Source organism: Halyomorpha halys, unplaced genomic scaffold (genome assembly GCF_000696795.3).
Source record: "Halyomorpha halys isolate HHAL.00 unplaced genomic scaffold, Hhal_1.1 Scaffold1234.1, whole genome shotgun sequence".
Lineage (NCBI taxonomy): Eukaryota > Metazoa > Arthropoda > Insecta > Hemiptera > Pentatomidae > Halyomorpha > Halyomorpha halys.
This window is the reverse complement of record NW_027109882.1, coordinates 330732-349120: the sequence shown is the minus strand read 5'-3', so window position 1 is coordinate 349120 and position 18389 is coordinate 330732. Positions and strand designations below refer to the sequence as shown.

Below are 18389 nucleotides of genomic sequence, written 5' to 3'. Positions count from 1 at the left end.
TATATATATATACATATATAACTTACGAGCACTTAAAACGAAAAAGCAAAAAAAAAAATTAAGGAAAAGAATATACACGCATGCTTACTAAAATAAAACTGCCTCCATTCTCTCTGTAATGCTCTTTATATACATTATCAGAGTTTATTTACATGGGAAGTTACGATTGAGGTTGTATACAGGTCTTGTCCTGCCATAACTATTAGACCATAAGATTCAAAAACAGAAACAAACAACAATAAAAACAGAAATAAAAATAATTTTACATTTTTATATATAATTTTTTTAATGAATTTTTTACTTATATTTAAAAAATTTTAAGTGCAAATTCAGTTTAGTTCTTAGTATTAAATTATCTTAAACAGCCTAAAAAAAAATTATCTTAAACAACCTATTTTGTGTTTATTTTTCCGCCCTAATGGAACCTTACAAAGTTGGGCGAAACGTCGGCAAATAATATTGGTTAACTATTTTTTGTTCTTTTTTGACCGCATCTCCTTCATATTCAGTAAAATACGGTCAATAAATTATATATATAATTTTTAATTTATAAAAGAAAAAGTAAAATATCCTTAATTAATGAATATACTGCAAATAATTATAGTTTTAGCAGCCAATGCTGAAAGTTGCACAGTCGTTTGAGTGTACACGACGAATATTTAAATTTATTTTGAATGATTTAGTATATTCCATCCAATAATCTTATTTTAGCTTTGAAAAGCCTTATTGATTGAATTATTAAAATGGCGTATCGCTATCAGAAAATTATTGGGTTCAGCAGTTACTTTACATATTTAGCCAATTGATTGTAAATAATAACTTCCAATACTCTATTTTAGAAAATTCTCCTTGAATAAATGACGTAATATGAAAGTCTGAGAAGATACTTAGAGGAAATACTATCGAAAAATTAGAAAGGATATTTCTTAAGATCTGTGTCCTATTCCACAAACCTGGAGCAGATTCCAGGAAAACATACACCAGAAGACGTCATCCAGTTAAGAAATAAGAAGGATGAGTCAGTTCTTCAGCAGCCCTGAATTCCTTGAACCTATACCAATATTTTTTCAATGATTTTAATAAATTAAAATTTTTAACTAATAAATAATGCATAATATGCAATTAAGGTTTTTTTTTTAATGGAATAACACTGTAGCGGGAGAAAAAAATCAATTTCCTTGATATGTGGGTACAACTTTTAATATTAAATTTTACTCTTTGAGAAGCGCTTCCTAAACTTTTTTGCGGCACCTTCTCTGGGCTAATAGAAATTCACAGCAACCTTTTTAGTGATGAAAAAAAAATCTTAGCACCCTTAACGAGCTTACAAACATAAAATTATGGCCACAATCATCCTTAGGGCGCTTGAGTGTGTAAGAAAAAAGAAAAGTAAATACCGGAATGCACTATATATTTCCTGGTTTGAGAAAGTAGCACGGACTTGGAGCACCCGTACATAGGCTTGAGGCACCCAAAGGTGCCACGGCACCCATTTTGGGAACTGCTGTCTTAGAGGACTTTTTATTGTTCCATCAAATATCTACATATTATAAATGTGAAGATTAAAGTTAAGAGTAGACTTATTTAGAGAGAGTTACTTACTTACTTACTTCTCACTGATCGCCGTTAATAATTTTCATGAGTCTAAACATAACTATTTTGAAATAAAACTTAATATACTTCTGGAATTTCTAAGTTCTGGAATACAAAAGTGAATATTTCAATTCACTTCAATAAATTATATTTTTTATTAGTTTACATTTTAAGACCATCTTTGTTTTCTTTCATAAGCTATGTAATGGACACTTTCAGATCCTGAACGAAAATAAAATATCAGGAGAAATGCTTGAAGAAGTTTGTCGGGGGGTGCGGTCAGCAAAGAACAACATAAATAAACAAAACCATATTTATTTATTTTATGCCGACGTTTCGACCTGAGTTTCAGGTCTTCATCAGGGGTTGTGTCCTAGAGGAGGGAAAGATTATTACTTGAAAGATTGAGTACTAATCTTTCCCTCCTCTAGGACACAACCCCTGATGAAGACCTGAAACTCAGGTCGAAACGTCAGCATAAAATAAATAAATATGGTTTTGTTTATTTATGTTGTTCTTTGCTGACCGCACCCCCCGACAAACTTCAAGCATTAATCTACGGTCAACTATCTACACCTCAATATCTATCAGGAGAAATCTTTGAAGAGGTACATAATTTTCATTAGGAAGGATAAAGTTACAATGAGTAAAATTTTTGCCACATAGAGTAACAAAGGAATATAAAAATACTTCAGAGGAATTTCATTGGCTGAGAAAATCAATGTATTTATTTAGTAAATCAGCCTAAATATATTGGTTAGTTATAAAACGCATTATTCTAATTGAACTAAAATATTTAAAAAATAAATGGAAGTAATAAAACGAATAAATACATCTTTGCTTATGGTGAAAAGAGTGTACCTTAGGAAAAGGAACTGTACTGGACATGTCAACAGGAGGAAATATACAGAATAGAACAGACTAATGATGCTCTCGTAACAATTAGGAAATATGATGCTTAGATTTGAAAAAGAAAAGAAGTGACAGGAAAGTAGTGACATATAAATTAAATTTTCCTATTAAGTTTTATGCATGAAACATTACTCTTCTTCCGAACTGAATGTACTAAAATTATTAAACAAATATTTTTAATTTTACTTCCTCGGTTTCTTATCACAATATTTTCAAGAACGGAAAAAACAATCATGTCATCAACTTTTACCCCACCAACCAGAAGGCAAAATTTTGCAAGAAGAAAGTGGAACCGATCTTGGACAAGGGATGTACCCCCGGCAGTCCAGTAGTGGAGGGAGTGGTATCGGAGCGGGACCAGTCAGTCCAACACCCCTGGCCTGGAAACATGCACCCCGCTCCAATCTTCGTGGCAGCTTTTTTATTGGCCACTGCTTCATCCATCAAGCTACTCTCAAAGCAGCGTATGTATTGGTGACTTTAATGCTACATTAAAGTTTCTTTGTCTTAAAAAAAAAAAATTAATTTAAAAACGTACATAACCGGTTCATTTGCTTGCGTTTATGCATGAAATTATTTAAACACAAACTATGAGTGCTTCATATTGTTTTATTTATTTTTTAAAACTAATAACACAAGAAAACTTTATAAAATAACAAAAAAATTTTCGAAATATTTTAAGCGAATGAAATGTACCTATAATCGATATTATTGATAAATGTGATTTATGCATTGTTATATCTATAATGCATCCATTACATGTCCATTGGCCCTACGAACTCTTCGGGGTCACCAGACCAATGGATGACCAAAGGGCCGCAACACTTTCCCTGGTCCGTGTAGTTGCGCAATGGAGGACGTAACCGGACCGCTTTCTCCAGCCACCCACTCCAGTCTGAAAAAGAGGCATCGGGTAGTAAGTAGTTAACTTGTTGTGTAACCTGGACCGAAGACCTTGTGACCTTCGGCCCCAAACCCTTTCTCGGACTTTCTAGACGACGATCTGCGTTTATGCAGACTCATGGGTCGTTTAGTTAGCATTCCATGTGTGATTATTTATCCAAGATTATAATTGCATATCCCAATTAGCAATAATGAAGAACAATTGTATAAAAAAATAATAATATAAGAAATAAATAAAAAAACAAAACAGGAAGGTATCTATTCGTTTATATATCTATCGTCATTGTATCTTTTTGAATATGTCAGTATTTGGAATTAATCTCATCCACATAATTTTCATATGTACCTAGGAACGTGAAATGTGGATCACTTCAGAAAAAGATAATAATTTTTTTTTTTTATACTCATAAGAGTAAACAATAAATAGCTGTGAAAGAATAGAAATAAAATAATAAATACAACAGACTCACTGTGAAGAATTTTTTATTTGACACTAATAGGTATCAAACGATAAAAAAAAATGTTTAGTAGTAGTCCAATTAATATATATTTTTAGACTATAATATAAAATCTTTAAACTTTTTTTTATACTAGTTATTATTGTTTAAATAAAATAAATTTTATCCAATTTAAGTCTTAAAACAATTTATATTCTTTATTTCTGTATAAGTCCAACGTTTCGGCCAATTTGGCCATCCTCAAAGACAATCTTAAATACAGATTTAGAACCACATAATTTAAAAAAAATTTATGCAGGCTATAATGCTAAGGTCAATAACTTCATTCCAAAATTACCCTATTTTATCAATTCTTCACATTAAATAAAACTTTTAATCACAGCCAATTTCCACTGTTATAATTTATCACAACAATGTATGGACATGGCCATTAAGTTTGTCATTGAGGTTGGCCAAATTGGTCGAAACAATGGACTTATACAGAAATATAGATTGTTTTGAGACTTAAACTGAATAAAACTTAATTTATTTAAACGTTTTTTTTTCCTTTTATGGACGATGATGATTTTATATATTAAAATAGTACTTTTATAACCATTTTAATGGCACTGTAAGCTTTTTGATTTCTTCGAATAGTCTGTCATATTCAATCCAGATTTACTCTACAGGTCATAGTGTTCTTCGCCTACTATTTTTCTTAAAGAAACGCTTATCAAAATTTATATATAAAGGGGGAATCCCTTATATCGATGGCTTACTGCACAATGGTGCTAAGTACATTTTCACTAACTTTACAAACAATACAATTAAAGTTTCTCTCTTTTAGGAAAATTATAGATTTTCAATTAATTTTCCGAAACGAAACTTTAATTGATCTTTTCGCAAAGCTAGTGGAATTGTGCTTAGCACCACTTTGAAGTAACCCATCAACATAATAACAATGCATCATAGCATAAAGAGATGAAGATCTCGTAATGAAGGACCAATTGATTGATTGAACGAACAGTGATAAAAGATTCTCAACTTTACAGAGCTCTTTGAGAATCTAGAGAATTTGAGAACTATGTGATATAAGATTGGCCACAATATAAAACCCACACCATTATAAATATTATAAAACCACACAGTTATATGGTGTGGGTTTTATATTGTGGACAATCTTATAGAATAAATAAATGAATGTTTTTAAAATTTAAATAGAGAGGTAACTAGACTTAAGCTTGGTAAGCTTATTAATAATAAGTATGACTTTTAATTTATTTTTCGAATCGCCTTTCCTTAGAGATGAGCAAAGGCTCATACAGTCTAACGAAATATTTGTCTATTCTTCCTCAACGTTCCTCCAACACACCCAGTTAAACTAAACGATGGTCATTTAGGTTCTACAAAGGTTGTTGAAGAATTTCGATAAGATGACATGGTTCCTCATTGGTCAATACCTCGGAAACCACCCTTGATGAGCGATTCACGTTCTCCAAGTTAGGCGGGTACGAGATTTACGATAGATTGGGAAACTAAACTCCAAGCTCTCTTGCCAATTCCCCAGTATCTAGTTTTCGTTGATCCTACCGGAGCAGTATGGTGTGATGATTTTCATTCAGCACACTTGACTTTATTGTTGTAACCAGTTCCAAACTCTGAAAACATCTACTTACATTCCATCCAAAATGAGTATCTTCCCCTTCGAAAAGCCACTCAAAAGATGTGTTTCAGTGTTTGTAAGCTTACGTTTCCAACACTGATGTAATGTTAGCAATATTTCAAATTTTCATTAAAAGTATTACATTTTTTTTTTGGTGAAATGTAAATTATTGAAAACCACCTTGATAATTCACGCAAACTTGTTAAATGCGTAAATGTGTTATAGTCGATGAAGGTTTCATTTTTGTGATAAATATAACTGATAATACATTCTACTTTAAGTTAGTCGATTTTAATAACGGAAGATGATCTTGAGAGGTTTTTATATTTTCTTATTATTTTGGTTCCTTAAAATTGCCTGTATAAATGAACTACATTTCATTAAATTGAAAGGTAAGAAAAGGACTCATAATGAAGGAACATAATAAAAAGTGATATAGACGAAAGAGGAAAAACATCTTTAAAATTCCGATAAATTTAGTTCTACTCGTAGGTGCGACCTTAACAACACTTATAGAATTTTAAAAAATCATTTTTGTTACTCTTGATTTTGTAGTCATTGCAACATTTTAATTTTTCAACATTAAATATTTTTACTAAATCCCAAAATAAAAATAATTTATTTAAAAAAAATATTTAGGTATTTATAACTTTGAGTGCAATTATATGAACATTAATAAATTTATTAATTAAAATTAAAATTAACCTAAATCACCAACAACAATAAGATAAATAAAAGCTGTACTGTTAATAGTCAGTGATTAAAACTATATCGAAATGAATAAATACAAAGTCAAACTAATTTTATCAAAAGGATTACGGGAATATTTTTTAATCAAACCTCACAATGAAGTCACAATAATTTGAAACCCTTGAAATGAAATAATACAATTTCGTCATGCCATCTTTCGTTTGTGGTTTACATATATCAATCCCTTTATGATTTTCTATTCCTTAGAAGTGTCTTACTCTTACATAATTATACAGGCATTTAAACAATACATATTTAGATCCAATTAATATCATGGAACTACGCGCCATCGACTAGTTGGTATTTTTATGCAAAACCGATTTGTGCTAAAATAGAATGTCATGGCTTATAGTAAATGGGGAGTTGTCAACATTTAATTTGTTAGTCCGTATGATAATGTTAGTCTGTGATAACAGAGAATAACCAAGAAACTGAAAAACATTATTATATTTTGATTTGCCTCCTTATATTCATAAAAATAAACAAAAACTTGTATGATCTTTGGATTTGTTTGATTTTTTTAAATAGTAGAGGCTAATATGAGCCCCCAACCCAAAATCGAGTCCATAAAAAAAAAAATCAAATTTGCCATTTTTAAAATTTGTACTCTAAAGATTTCATATTACTCAATGTGCAGTTTTTACTGTAACATAGGACTAACAAACACCTGCATTGCAGGGAAGGGAGAGGACAAATAATTAAAAACAAAATTTAATACAAGCAAAAGAATTAAAACTATTCCATTTTATGGAGTTTTAATTACACAATTTAATTTGGCATTTCCTGAACAAAAAGAACATATTTGAGTGTCACACGAATACGTAACCACTCCTTTAAACAGTGGTAGTTCATCACGGTGTTCTCCACGACCATTTACCATCTACTAGGAGCGATGGAGCAAGGGCGATTTCCTGGTCTGACTCACCTGAGTGGGGAACTCCTGACTTCCGCGGTGAAAGTCCTGACAGAACCTACTTCGCTGCTGGGTCTTATCTGAACCGGGGATATGGGACAGACCATGTTATTCAGCTGTATTTGATTCAAAGCATAGATCAAAATATTATCCCTTGTCACAATGGCATCCTTCCCCCCACTTATATTAGTTTGGTGCATTTGAAATGTCGGATTTTCTTTTTAAATGCAAATATTTCTCTTCCCTTTTTCGTTATGCTTTTGTTTTTGGCATAACCTCGTCTATAGTCGTACTGTCCATCGCCCAAATCACATTTCAATAAAGTTGATTTTCTCAAAAGTGTTCCTTTTTGTTATAATTTTTAAATTTTTTACCGATATGAGTTCCACCGATATACGAGTATTTTTTTTCCGAGTATAAACTCAGTAATAATGCCGCAAAAGCTTCACGCAAAAACCAAGCGTTTGAGGAGAATACTGTTAAAGATCGAAAAGTGCAGCGTTGGTTTGAAAAATTTCAGACTTGTGATTTTTCACTACAAAACGAACAGCGATGAAGACCCAAACGAATATCATGGTCGCATATATCGCACAGAACAATTGCAAAATTAAATGAATTAAAATATGAAATTTTGCAGCACCTAGCCATTCACAAATCGACTTTCATTTTTTAAACATTTGGATCTGTTTTTACGGAGTAAACAGTATAGAATGAAAACAGCCAGAAAAAATCGATATCTGAATTTATTAATTCTAAAGATCAGAATTTTTTTAAGAAAGGCTTTTAAAAAGTGTATTGAAGAGAATGGAAATATTTTGATTAAATTAACATTTTGTGAAGAAAGATATGCAGTTTTATATGTTCACTTAAAACTCCAACATTCCACATTCACCAACCTCATACAACAAAAAGTAGAACCATAAAGTTTCTTCATTATACAGAACAGATATAGTTGCATTTGTATTTTTGGTTTGTTCGCTGCTAAGACCACAAATAGAAACCCTATAATATGGTTACTTCCAAAAATTAATGATCTTTCTGGACACCTTTGCCAGTCAACACTTATTCCATTGAGAAAAAATTGAAATATTAGGTATTTAAATTGTCTATCATAAATTTGATTATTATTATGCTTATTTATAATTTACTACAATTTATGATTTATTCTTTTAAAAAACTTCTGCTAAGTAAATGGGTTGGAGTAGATTGTTCACTGTTTCTCTCTCTTTTTCTTTTTAATGACTTATTTACTTTCGTAAAAATCGCTTTTTCTCGAAGTTGTCATTATTCTGTCAATATTTCATTTGTTAATAGTTCTACTTTATTGGCAGAACCATAATAAAATACTTATATACCATATTTTGCTGTGTATATTTCTAATGGATGCATAATTACCTATTGTAATTCTCAAGTTAAATCGGCTGTTTGAGAATAAAATCTAAGATACGAGCAATATACATAGGTGTATTCAGTAAATCAATTTCTGAAGGAGTAAGTGAAAGTGGTTGATAAAATTTATACTAAGCTATGTCTTTACAAATGTCCAAGATTTTATTTAACTTAGAGCTAAATCAGATAAGCTCTTTTCGAAATATAGGTGAGTTAAGGAAAACAGAGGTCCATACTTAGCTCAGTTGGTTAGGCCTAGGTCTATCGTTCTGAGATCTCCGGGTGGTGCTGGATCGAATCCGGCCTTGGGAGCGTTGACTTTTTTCATTAAGTAGCGGTCCCACAAAATGAAAAACTTGACCTCCCACCATGGTTAGAATAGGTTTGTCACCTATAGATAACCAGGAAAATATCACTTTCGCTGTGGATTGCCTTAAAAAATAAAATAATAATATAAATATCTATTTGCACTTGCGTAAGCGAAAGTTGCTGATAGAACTGGCTAAAATTTATAATACACCATGTCAACACTAATCCATAAACTTTCTCATTTGCATATCTAAAAAGCGGTAGTAGATGACAGTATCCGATAAAATCGATGTGGAACCACATGTATATAATGTATATGATATATCTCATTTTATTAAAATTAATAAATGTAGGAAAATAATTATACAGTTAAATGACTGTTGGAAAGGTTAGGGTTAGGCGTATTGTTGATAGTAATAACTAATTTTAAAAAAAGAGCAATTATACAATTATATACATGTATGTATTACAGACCAAAGTAGAGTGTAGTGAAAACTGGAATTAAGTGGTTAAAACTAATTTTAATCAAGTCATGCAGGGAGCAAAACTGGTATTAACTGGGTGAAACTATTTTTATCCAAGCAATGTAGCCAGAACTTGTTTTAACTAATCAATCTAGGCTAAAACCACTGTTTTTAGTCAAACTGGTCCCTATCGTAACAATTTCTATCTTTTACCTGATGCTATATAAGTAATGTGCCAATCAATTGATAATTAAAACCCTTCCGACAAGAACGAAGTTACTTGGTTAAATACTGTCCACCACTTATCATTAATTTTACAATACTAGGTTATTACTGAAATATATAAGTTAGAACTAGTTGCCAAAGTGAATTGGTTAAAACTAGTCACGACATCGGAAGTTGATTAAAACTAGTTTTAATCAGTTAATACCTGTTTTGACAAAATTCCATTGCTAAGTACATTTTTCGGGCCTGCTACAGTAGTAATAATCGTTACCTTTAATCTGAGTCTCAAAGATGACAGACATTTTGACAACAATCAAACTTATTGTTCTATTCATTGCAGGTTTAGAAATTGGCAGCAAAGTAGGACACTACACATACGGCTACTTCCCCGGCATCGATTTATCAAATATTATTATAACACAATTCAGCCCAAAAGTATTTTATTTTATCTAGCTCTGGCAGTCAGTAAATTCCAGTTTTTAATGTCCCACTTTTCTATTTATTTTCAGAAAACTCACATTGGCATACTGAAGTGTCATAATAAATTTAGGGGACAGCAATATTTTTTAAGAAGTTTAAATTTTAAAAAACAGTAATTAAATTAACAAACCTATTTATTTAGAAATTCCAATCTATTACATTAAACTCGTAATTATAAATATAGGCTCTGTTTCTTTTTTTTTTGTCACTAGAACACGCTTAAGAAAGGTTAATTTTTCTCTATGAAAAAATAAAAAAAAACCTAACTAATTTTCCAAATTCAGGTATGTCTAGGTCAAACCGGTCTTCAATCATTCACAAAGATGAACATCACTCCCTTACACGGGGAAGCTATGCACGAGGGTATCCCTGCTTTCAATGAAACTTTTTTTAGGGATACTAGGTCGAAAAATATCAGACATATGTCCGAGAGTTCTTGCTAATGAGTCCCAGGAGACGAGAAAAAGAAATATTTTTCTTAATTTTAAAAACAGATTTTATTATTACATACCGCCTTTACTTTATTTAACTGTTATTTCATACCAATGTTTTTTGGTTTTTTTCAAAATGTTGTTGTTCGTAATAAATGAGATTAACTGTATAAATAATTACGAAAAATAATAATTGATTCCAGTTTTCTAGACCAGGTATTATAGATTACGAATTAATTAAATTCGTATTTTCTTAAAATTTATGAATTTTTGGGTTGGGTTTTTCAGGATACTTTTTTTCTGTAAATGTCACACATTCATGAAATAAATTTATAATATTATTATGATCATAATATGATGGATAATATTATGAAAATCCATAATAATCTCATAATATTATCCAAATCCAACGTAAATAAAACTATTGGAAAGGTGAATTTCCGCTCTTCCAGGCAATGCCAATATTTTTTAAATTCTTATGCCTTTATATGGGTGAAAAAGTGATTTCAATTAATGAAAAATTTCTTAAATGTTTTATTTAATGTCTCCGGTTTTAATTTAGTCCAGTTTGCACCATTTTGTACAGATCAGTGGAATCATGTTGAAGTTATTGATTTTTTTATTTTTCGAGAAAAAAGTAAAAATATTTGATATTTTGATTACAATGAAAATTGGTATTTAAGAGTTTTTTGGGGAGAAAAAACAAATTTCTCCCACTGCTTACTAAATCGGGCTAAATAATTTAAGTACTGTGTTATTGAATTATATTTTGATAAAAAAAAAAAAAAAAAAAAAAATTATACTAAGCTCACGTCAGTCGGTCTAAATTGTTCCAATGGTGTACTCACATCATAGGCTTCTGCCAAATATATAATGTTTTAACCAACTCTGTAAAATATTTTTTTTAATGATAATTCGTATTTATATTTTTTTTTGAGGTGGCTTATTTTTTGTAATTTTTACAGTTAATCTCATTTATTACGATCAACAAACTTTTGCTCTTATTCTACACAAGAAACAAGAATAGATTGGTATATTTTAATACATTGAAAGAAGAGGAAGAGCACGATAATTTAAAAAAAAACGAAAATTAGGAGAATATAATTTATTTCTCGGCTCCTATGGCGTAAGAATCCTCAGACACGTGTCTTTGTTTCGACCTAGTATCACCAAAAACATTTTCATTGAAATTGGTGATCCCACGTGCTTCCTTGAGTGACTAAAAGACAGTTGAGAAAACATAATTGTAGCCTATACGCAATTGCGTTTGTCAGAGAGAAAGTATAATCACATTGCGTAATTATAGAATGTTGACTGCGTAGCGGAAGTGGAAATTTCTAATGAGACCTATGTTTTCCTCCATCACATGTTTCAACGCGTTGGGAAAAGAGGGGAGGACAGAAGAAAACTATTTTATGTTTGATGAGCTAAAAAAGAGCAATTTTATTTAACTACAATAAAAAGAGAATCTTAACTTAGTGTTAAATTCGGTAACACAATTTTTTGGAATAAAAGCAGTAAGAGAACAAAATGGAGTTAAACGAGTTCCTCCATATTTAGTCGATTGTTTTGTGTCATATATTTTAAATGGGGTAGAATATTTCTACTTATTACATTCAAACTCAATTTTTACCTGATGTAGGAACTAGGATTGATGAGAGGTTGCGTCTCAAAGAATGCCAGTAATTTTCAATTTATCTTGAAAATTTCATTTAAAAAAATTATTTAAAAGCTTCATTTTTAGATATAATATTTTGTTTGGTTCTTCATTACCGAAGTTAGAAACGCTTTGTATACTATACTGTAAGTCAAAAAGATTTTAGGCTCTGGATCAAACATTTTCTATTGCATTTTACGTTTTAAACACAAGGAACAAATATAGTTCCGTGTCTGTATGTAATAAATGCATGGAGATAACATCAACTACCGTCAAACCTATTATGACGAAATTTTCAGGGATCTTGTGGGTGAGTCTCAGATCCCTCTAGATGGTCCTACATCAATTTAACCAAATCCCATTCTCTAGTGGGTGGATATACTCTACCGTATTTTTCTTGAAACAACTATATTTTTAAAATTTGGCCCAAATTTGGAGTAAAATTGAGATATAAAATTGGATAAATTGATTCAATGAAAAATGGTTCAGAATAAATTTTATTAAAATTCGACCACTTATTTCTCAAAAGTTTACTCTCAAAGGACGGATTAAATTTACTAAACAATACAATTTATCCTCCTATCTTAAAATATATGTACCTTCATATGAGATTTTAGCTGATGAATCTGTACAGAACTATATACTTGGTAGATATCATTTTCACTTTTATTACCAAATCATTTAATTGGGAACATACGACCGAAATTAACGATTTTTTTCATTTGAATATGTTTCATATATTCAGATCATTAACGCTCTGATAATCATCTAAAATATGGGTCTAATCACCAACGGAAAAAAATAAATAAAACAACATGATGAAACGTTGTTTAATTAGCCTGAACAATTACTGAAAACATGCCCTGCAATTAGTAAACATTTAGTGAATATTTTTTTATTTAATATCTTCTTCAGTTTATTAGTAAATATTTCAGTCTGCAACCTACAGGTTATAACTACTCAATAATTATAAGTTATCCATCCCTTCATCCCAACTATAATTTTAAAAATTAACACATAAAAATAATAAATTCTAGCTAATATACACAAGAATTACGGTTCTTTCTTGATGAACTAGACATTGACGTGCAGAATAAATTGTTCCTTCTGAATGCTTGTGTTCTAAATATTCAAAAATGCTTTGGAAATATTCCAAATGATTTTTGTTGCAGATTGCGTGAATCGGTCAGCTTATTGCACAAATGAACTGATATGTTTTCAAACCTAATTAAACATTTTCGAAATAAAGACCAGTTGTATTTGCAGCGTTTAGTGGTTAAGCAACTCTCCTGAATTTATTTTGAGTTTTAGGAGAATAATTATCCAATCGCTTTCAAAAATAATTTACAGTTAATAATCTTATTTAAACGAGCGAATAAGAAAAACACTGGAACTGTTTTGTCACCCGTGTAATAATAATTGGCTTTCCTATTTTCTAAAAATACTCAGTATTTTACATGATGATATGATTAGTTTCTTTCGAATCTCTTGTATTTCTTCAAGTTATTACAAAACCATAAATCAAATTGGTTACAAAATTTATTAACATTGTAGTGCTCATAAAGTAGGGAAAAGTGACCTAATAAGAGATACTTTTTTTAGATGCAATTTAGAAATTTTATTTTTAAGATTTACATTAATTAACACTCCTTATTAAAAAAAAAATAATCTTGCAAAAAATTATTTGTGCAACTAGTTGCCTAATACGAGATACAAAGAATCTTCCATCTGCGACTGTCTCAAAATGGATTGAATTTTCTCAATAATTATTAAAAACTAAATATTTGAAAAAGATTTGACTAATAATAGTAAAAAAAAAAATATTAATAAATAAAACATTGGCTTTGAACCAAATTTTAAAATAAAACAAATCCTTCTGTTTCAAAAACTAAAACAAGCTGAAAAAAATATATAAGAATAAAAGATGAGAAAGTAAATTCATGGACTATATATTAAAGCAAAAGTTGCAAAGGAACACTAGACACTTCTACTTCTCCACAATTATCATGGGACCAGCGATGACATTGGCGACATTTTGTCTATTTCTCATCATGAGTGTCTTCTAAGAATGTTGAGCTGCGGAACATGCATTCGACATCATCTTCATCAAATTCTGCATTGTATTCTGTATCCATTAGTGGGGTCTCTTCATCGTAGCAGGTCTCTGCATCACTTGACTTAACTAGTATCTTCCTCTCCATTATCTTGACAGTCTTAGTTTCAATAAATGAGAATTTCCCAATAAGAGATAACTCATCCTTGTCGTATTAGGCAGTACGCACGTGCTCATAACACTTTGTAATAAAATCATAAACTTGGAAATGAAGAAAAACTAAAAAAAAGGAATTGAAACTCTGATGTCCATCGAATATTTTCCATTAGTCAAATTGAAAAAAAAAAAAAACTAATCTGAATGCTTGACGGTCTTCGAGAAGAAGAAGCAAAAAATTACTGACTTACACACGGAAGATGGAGTAAGGGGGGTGTACACCTTCTCCACTATATCATCTCTCGGAATTCGTTCATGACGAAACCGCTAGGAAACAGAACCACATAAAAGTTATAGATGACTTTCTCATAATCCTTTTCTCTTACTACCGATTAATTGCATCACTGAAGATGGACGTACGCTATCAGTTTGGGCATGATGTACCGTTCTTTGGGATACACTTTACCAATCATCTATAACGGGCTTATCATTAATACCATAAAATTACCACTTACGTCATTAATTAAACATGTTTAAAAGACCTTATCATAATGCCAATATAACTCTGATATGTTTTCCAAAAGATAGTAACTAGGCAATGAATCCTCTTCTTTTATAAGAATTACTAGCCACATCAGGCATTTAAAAACAAAATTTTCTACTGATACTAAGATATTATTAACGTTATAAAATGAACATAACGTGATAGTATAGTATATGATAGTAGGTGAACATGAGACGAGGTAACTCCGAAACAATCAGATGTTATAGATCACAGCTTCGTTTCTGTTAGAATCCTTCTTTTATTCTGAGTTATTTGTTTCAAGATCTATTTAGCAAAGAATATTATACATTATTTCAATACTTTCATCTTTTATGTTGCAAAAAGTTGGCATTTTTAAGTTCTCTAGAACTATCAATTAAATCATTCCAATACTTCTTCTGGGGCCTTTCTTGTTTTGGCCATCCTATCTAAAAGTAGCATTGACCTCATCAATTGTCCCTTATTTTGCTGGAATTGCCTAATCATACTCACGAGTCATCATTTAAAGTAATTTGTTCATAACCGAACAGTTATTGCTGTCTTTATTATTTTATAATTACCCCTACTTCTCCTTGTAGACAATAGTGGTGTATTGACAGCAGTGGAATATTATGCAGATATGTTATGTGTGGATGACTGCTGAAAGTAAAACAGTTTATTTACATTTTTTTTTCCACCATTATAACAGTATTTGTTTGCACATTTAATTCTGGACTGTCAATGTACATAAAATTTACTTTTTTTTTTATATTATCTCTTTCCGGAAGGATTTACCCTTTTTATGACACCTTTTTATTTCATAATTCGAGCAGCTAATTTTACAATTGCACATCAATTAAAAAGTTTCAGATATAGCTACAAAATTTAAATATTAATTATTTCTATTTATTTATCTTAATTATGCGATAAGAATGTGTCAACAAAAGTTAAAACAAATTTTTATATTCAAAATCTAGAATATAATTTTTTTTTTTTTTAATATCTTTATTAAAATTTACAACTGTACATGATAATACATTCAGTAAATTTTATGTAAGTTTTTAATGAAGTTACACAGGCGTGTAGAGAAACCGCTCATTGGTAGCACTCTAATTGATATAATTTAAAATATGCATCACGTTATTTTATTACTTTTTTGCAGTACATCACGTTAACATCTATTTTTTATCCATCATTCCTCTTTTCATTACATCATTGTACTCAATTTAATCACCTAATAAATTTTACGTATACACCCCACTATCCTCGTACAATGAACCTACTGTTCTCGTGGACTACGCTTTTCCCATCTCATCCTGAACAATCCTTACCTGATTTATTTTGCTACAAACCTCTGGTAAATGAAGCTCGTATGTCTTATTAATATTTTTTTTATGTATTCTATTCCAGCAATAAAATAAGTTTTGAAAAAAATGTTTATTTCGTTGAGGTCAAAACTTTTTTAAAATTTATTTTTAGATTACATACTATTTTATATATCACATCAATATATATAAACAGGGAATACATTTATCGTAAATGAATGAGACTGCATCATATCATCTAAGCAATATTTTAGTAAAAAGATCTACAAATAATATGTCTATATTCCATATTTGTAATTTTAAGATTCTTAGTATTCTCAGCGTCATGGTTCATGCTTGTAATTTTCAGCGGAATGGTTGAAAGCGCCATGCAAACGAAAAGATCCGAACCTGAATGAATGCATTCGGAGCACGTTCCAGGGGATGTTCCCATACTTTGCCAAAGGTATGTTATTATTTACTACGTTATAATTTCAACACTAATTTCCAAAAAAAAAAAAAGTACAACTTAAAATTTGCACAGGTATCCCGGAGGTGAACATCCCCAGATTCGAACCCCTCTTCATTGAGAAAATCGGGATTACCAAAGGGCACGGCGCTGTGACCCTTACTGGCAACTTCAATAATCTCTATGCTCACGGACCAAGCAATACTACTGCTGTCAGCTGTCTGTAAGTCCAATATTATTCATTTTAATTTAGAGTATTTATTCTAAAAAATAAATATAAGCATTATTCTTTTAGATTATTTAATATAGTAATATTAGATTTATTGGGATGAAAAACGGCTAATATGTTCATATTTTTGGAGGATCTGATGCATACCCTGATTGTGATTCACTCAGTGGTGGATTCATAGGGGGAAGGAGGTAGGGAAGGGGAAATTATCCTCCTAAAATAATTTCTTAGAAAAAAATACAGTAAATTTTAAAATATATCTTCTTTCAAATATTCTTCAGTAACTGTGATAAATATTTTTCAAAATTTCATCTAGTAAAAATCATATTTAAGTTATATTAAGTTAAATTAAGTTATTTATTGACAATAGGAATTGGTATACGAACATTACCAAGTATCAGACAAACTCATGGCACGATCCCTACCTGCTTTACGAGTGTCTCAAATTCTGTGGCCGCCATAATAATCGTAGACGTTGAAATTAGAACTTTATTACGTGATGAAACTTTTAAGTTAAATCTTTTTCAGAATACAATTTCGCATGTATAATGTACCTTAATAGTATATATTACAAATCTATGTATTATACTAATGGAATGTATAAAAATAGATAATTTATTATTAAATAAATAGATCGAAAAATTCACTTATCTAGCCAAATTTCTGGTGAAATATATCTAAATTTAGAAATCACTGAATAGATATAATTATATTTAAACATATATATAAAACAATTATGTAAATACTTCAAAAGTATATAATTATCTCGACGCTAGTGAATGTTTTAAACTCCCTTTTTAAGTGCCTTGTGAAAGTCGGGACACCAAACGCTATCGGAAAAGTATTTACTATAATTGTAGGATCTGTAGAACACGACTCGAAATATCAGTGTATAATTTGAAAACGTTACCTAAGATTTTTTTCATAGCTTCGAATATTATCTCATTATCACGAATATTCATAGATCTGATAAGATGAAGGAGATGGTCGGTGCGGTCAAACAGGACAAAAAATATTTAAAAACTATTTATTTGCCGACGTTTCGACGTTTCGTAGAGCTTCATCAGGGCTAATAAGATACTTTCTTTTTTTTTGATAGATTTATTTATTGATAGATATTACAATCTGCCACACAGTTGTGGGCAATAGGTAATATTGATGAATGATCTCATACATACTAAAATAAAATAAATAAGTAAAAAAAATAAAATTAAAAATTAAAAAAAAAATTAAATAAAATAAAATTAAAAAAATCTCTTAAAATATATACAAACAAAAGAATAGACAAGTGAACATAATCAGAATAAGATACTAAAACAACTAAAAATCTTTAGACATTGTAGAATAATAAGATACAAAAAGTAAACTAAGGTAGGGTTAAAAATTATGTAATATAAGTAGAAAGAATATTATATACAAATCAACAAAATGATGACAAAAATGTATTTTTTATACATACATGTCATTGTCTATTTTATACTATAACTACCAGGTCATTCAAAAAGTCCTGTCGTTTTTTTGGGGGAAAT

The 18389-nt window shown here is 30.2% G+C and overlaps 1 protein-coding gene across 1 annotated transcript in view; it reads left to right on the top strand.

Moving 5' to 3' along the window:
* Positions 1-2851: 2851 nt before the first annotated feature.
* The window catches only part of LOC106688919 (protein takeout), a 25537-nt gene continuing 9999 nt past the window's right edge, over positions 2852-18389 (top strand). The window contains exons 1-3 of the mRNA XM_014433620.2: positions 2852-2969; positions 16533-16628; positions 16707-16854. Of these exons, the coding sequence (XP_014289106.1) occupies positions 2894-2969; positions 16533-16628; positions 16707-16854 (320 nt within the window). The 5' untranslated portion in view covers positions 2852-2893. The remainder of the gene's footprint in view (positions 2970-16532; positions 16629-16706; positions 16855-18389) is intronic.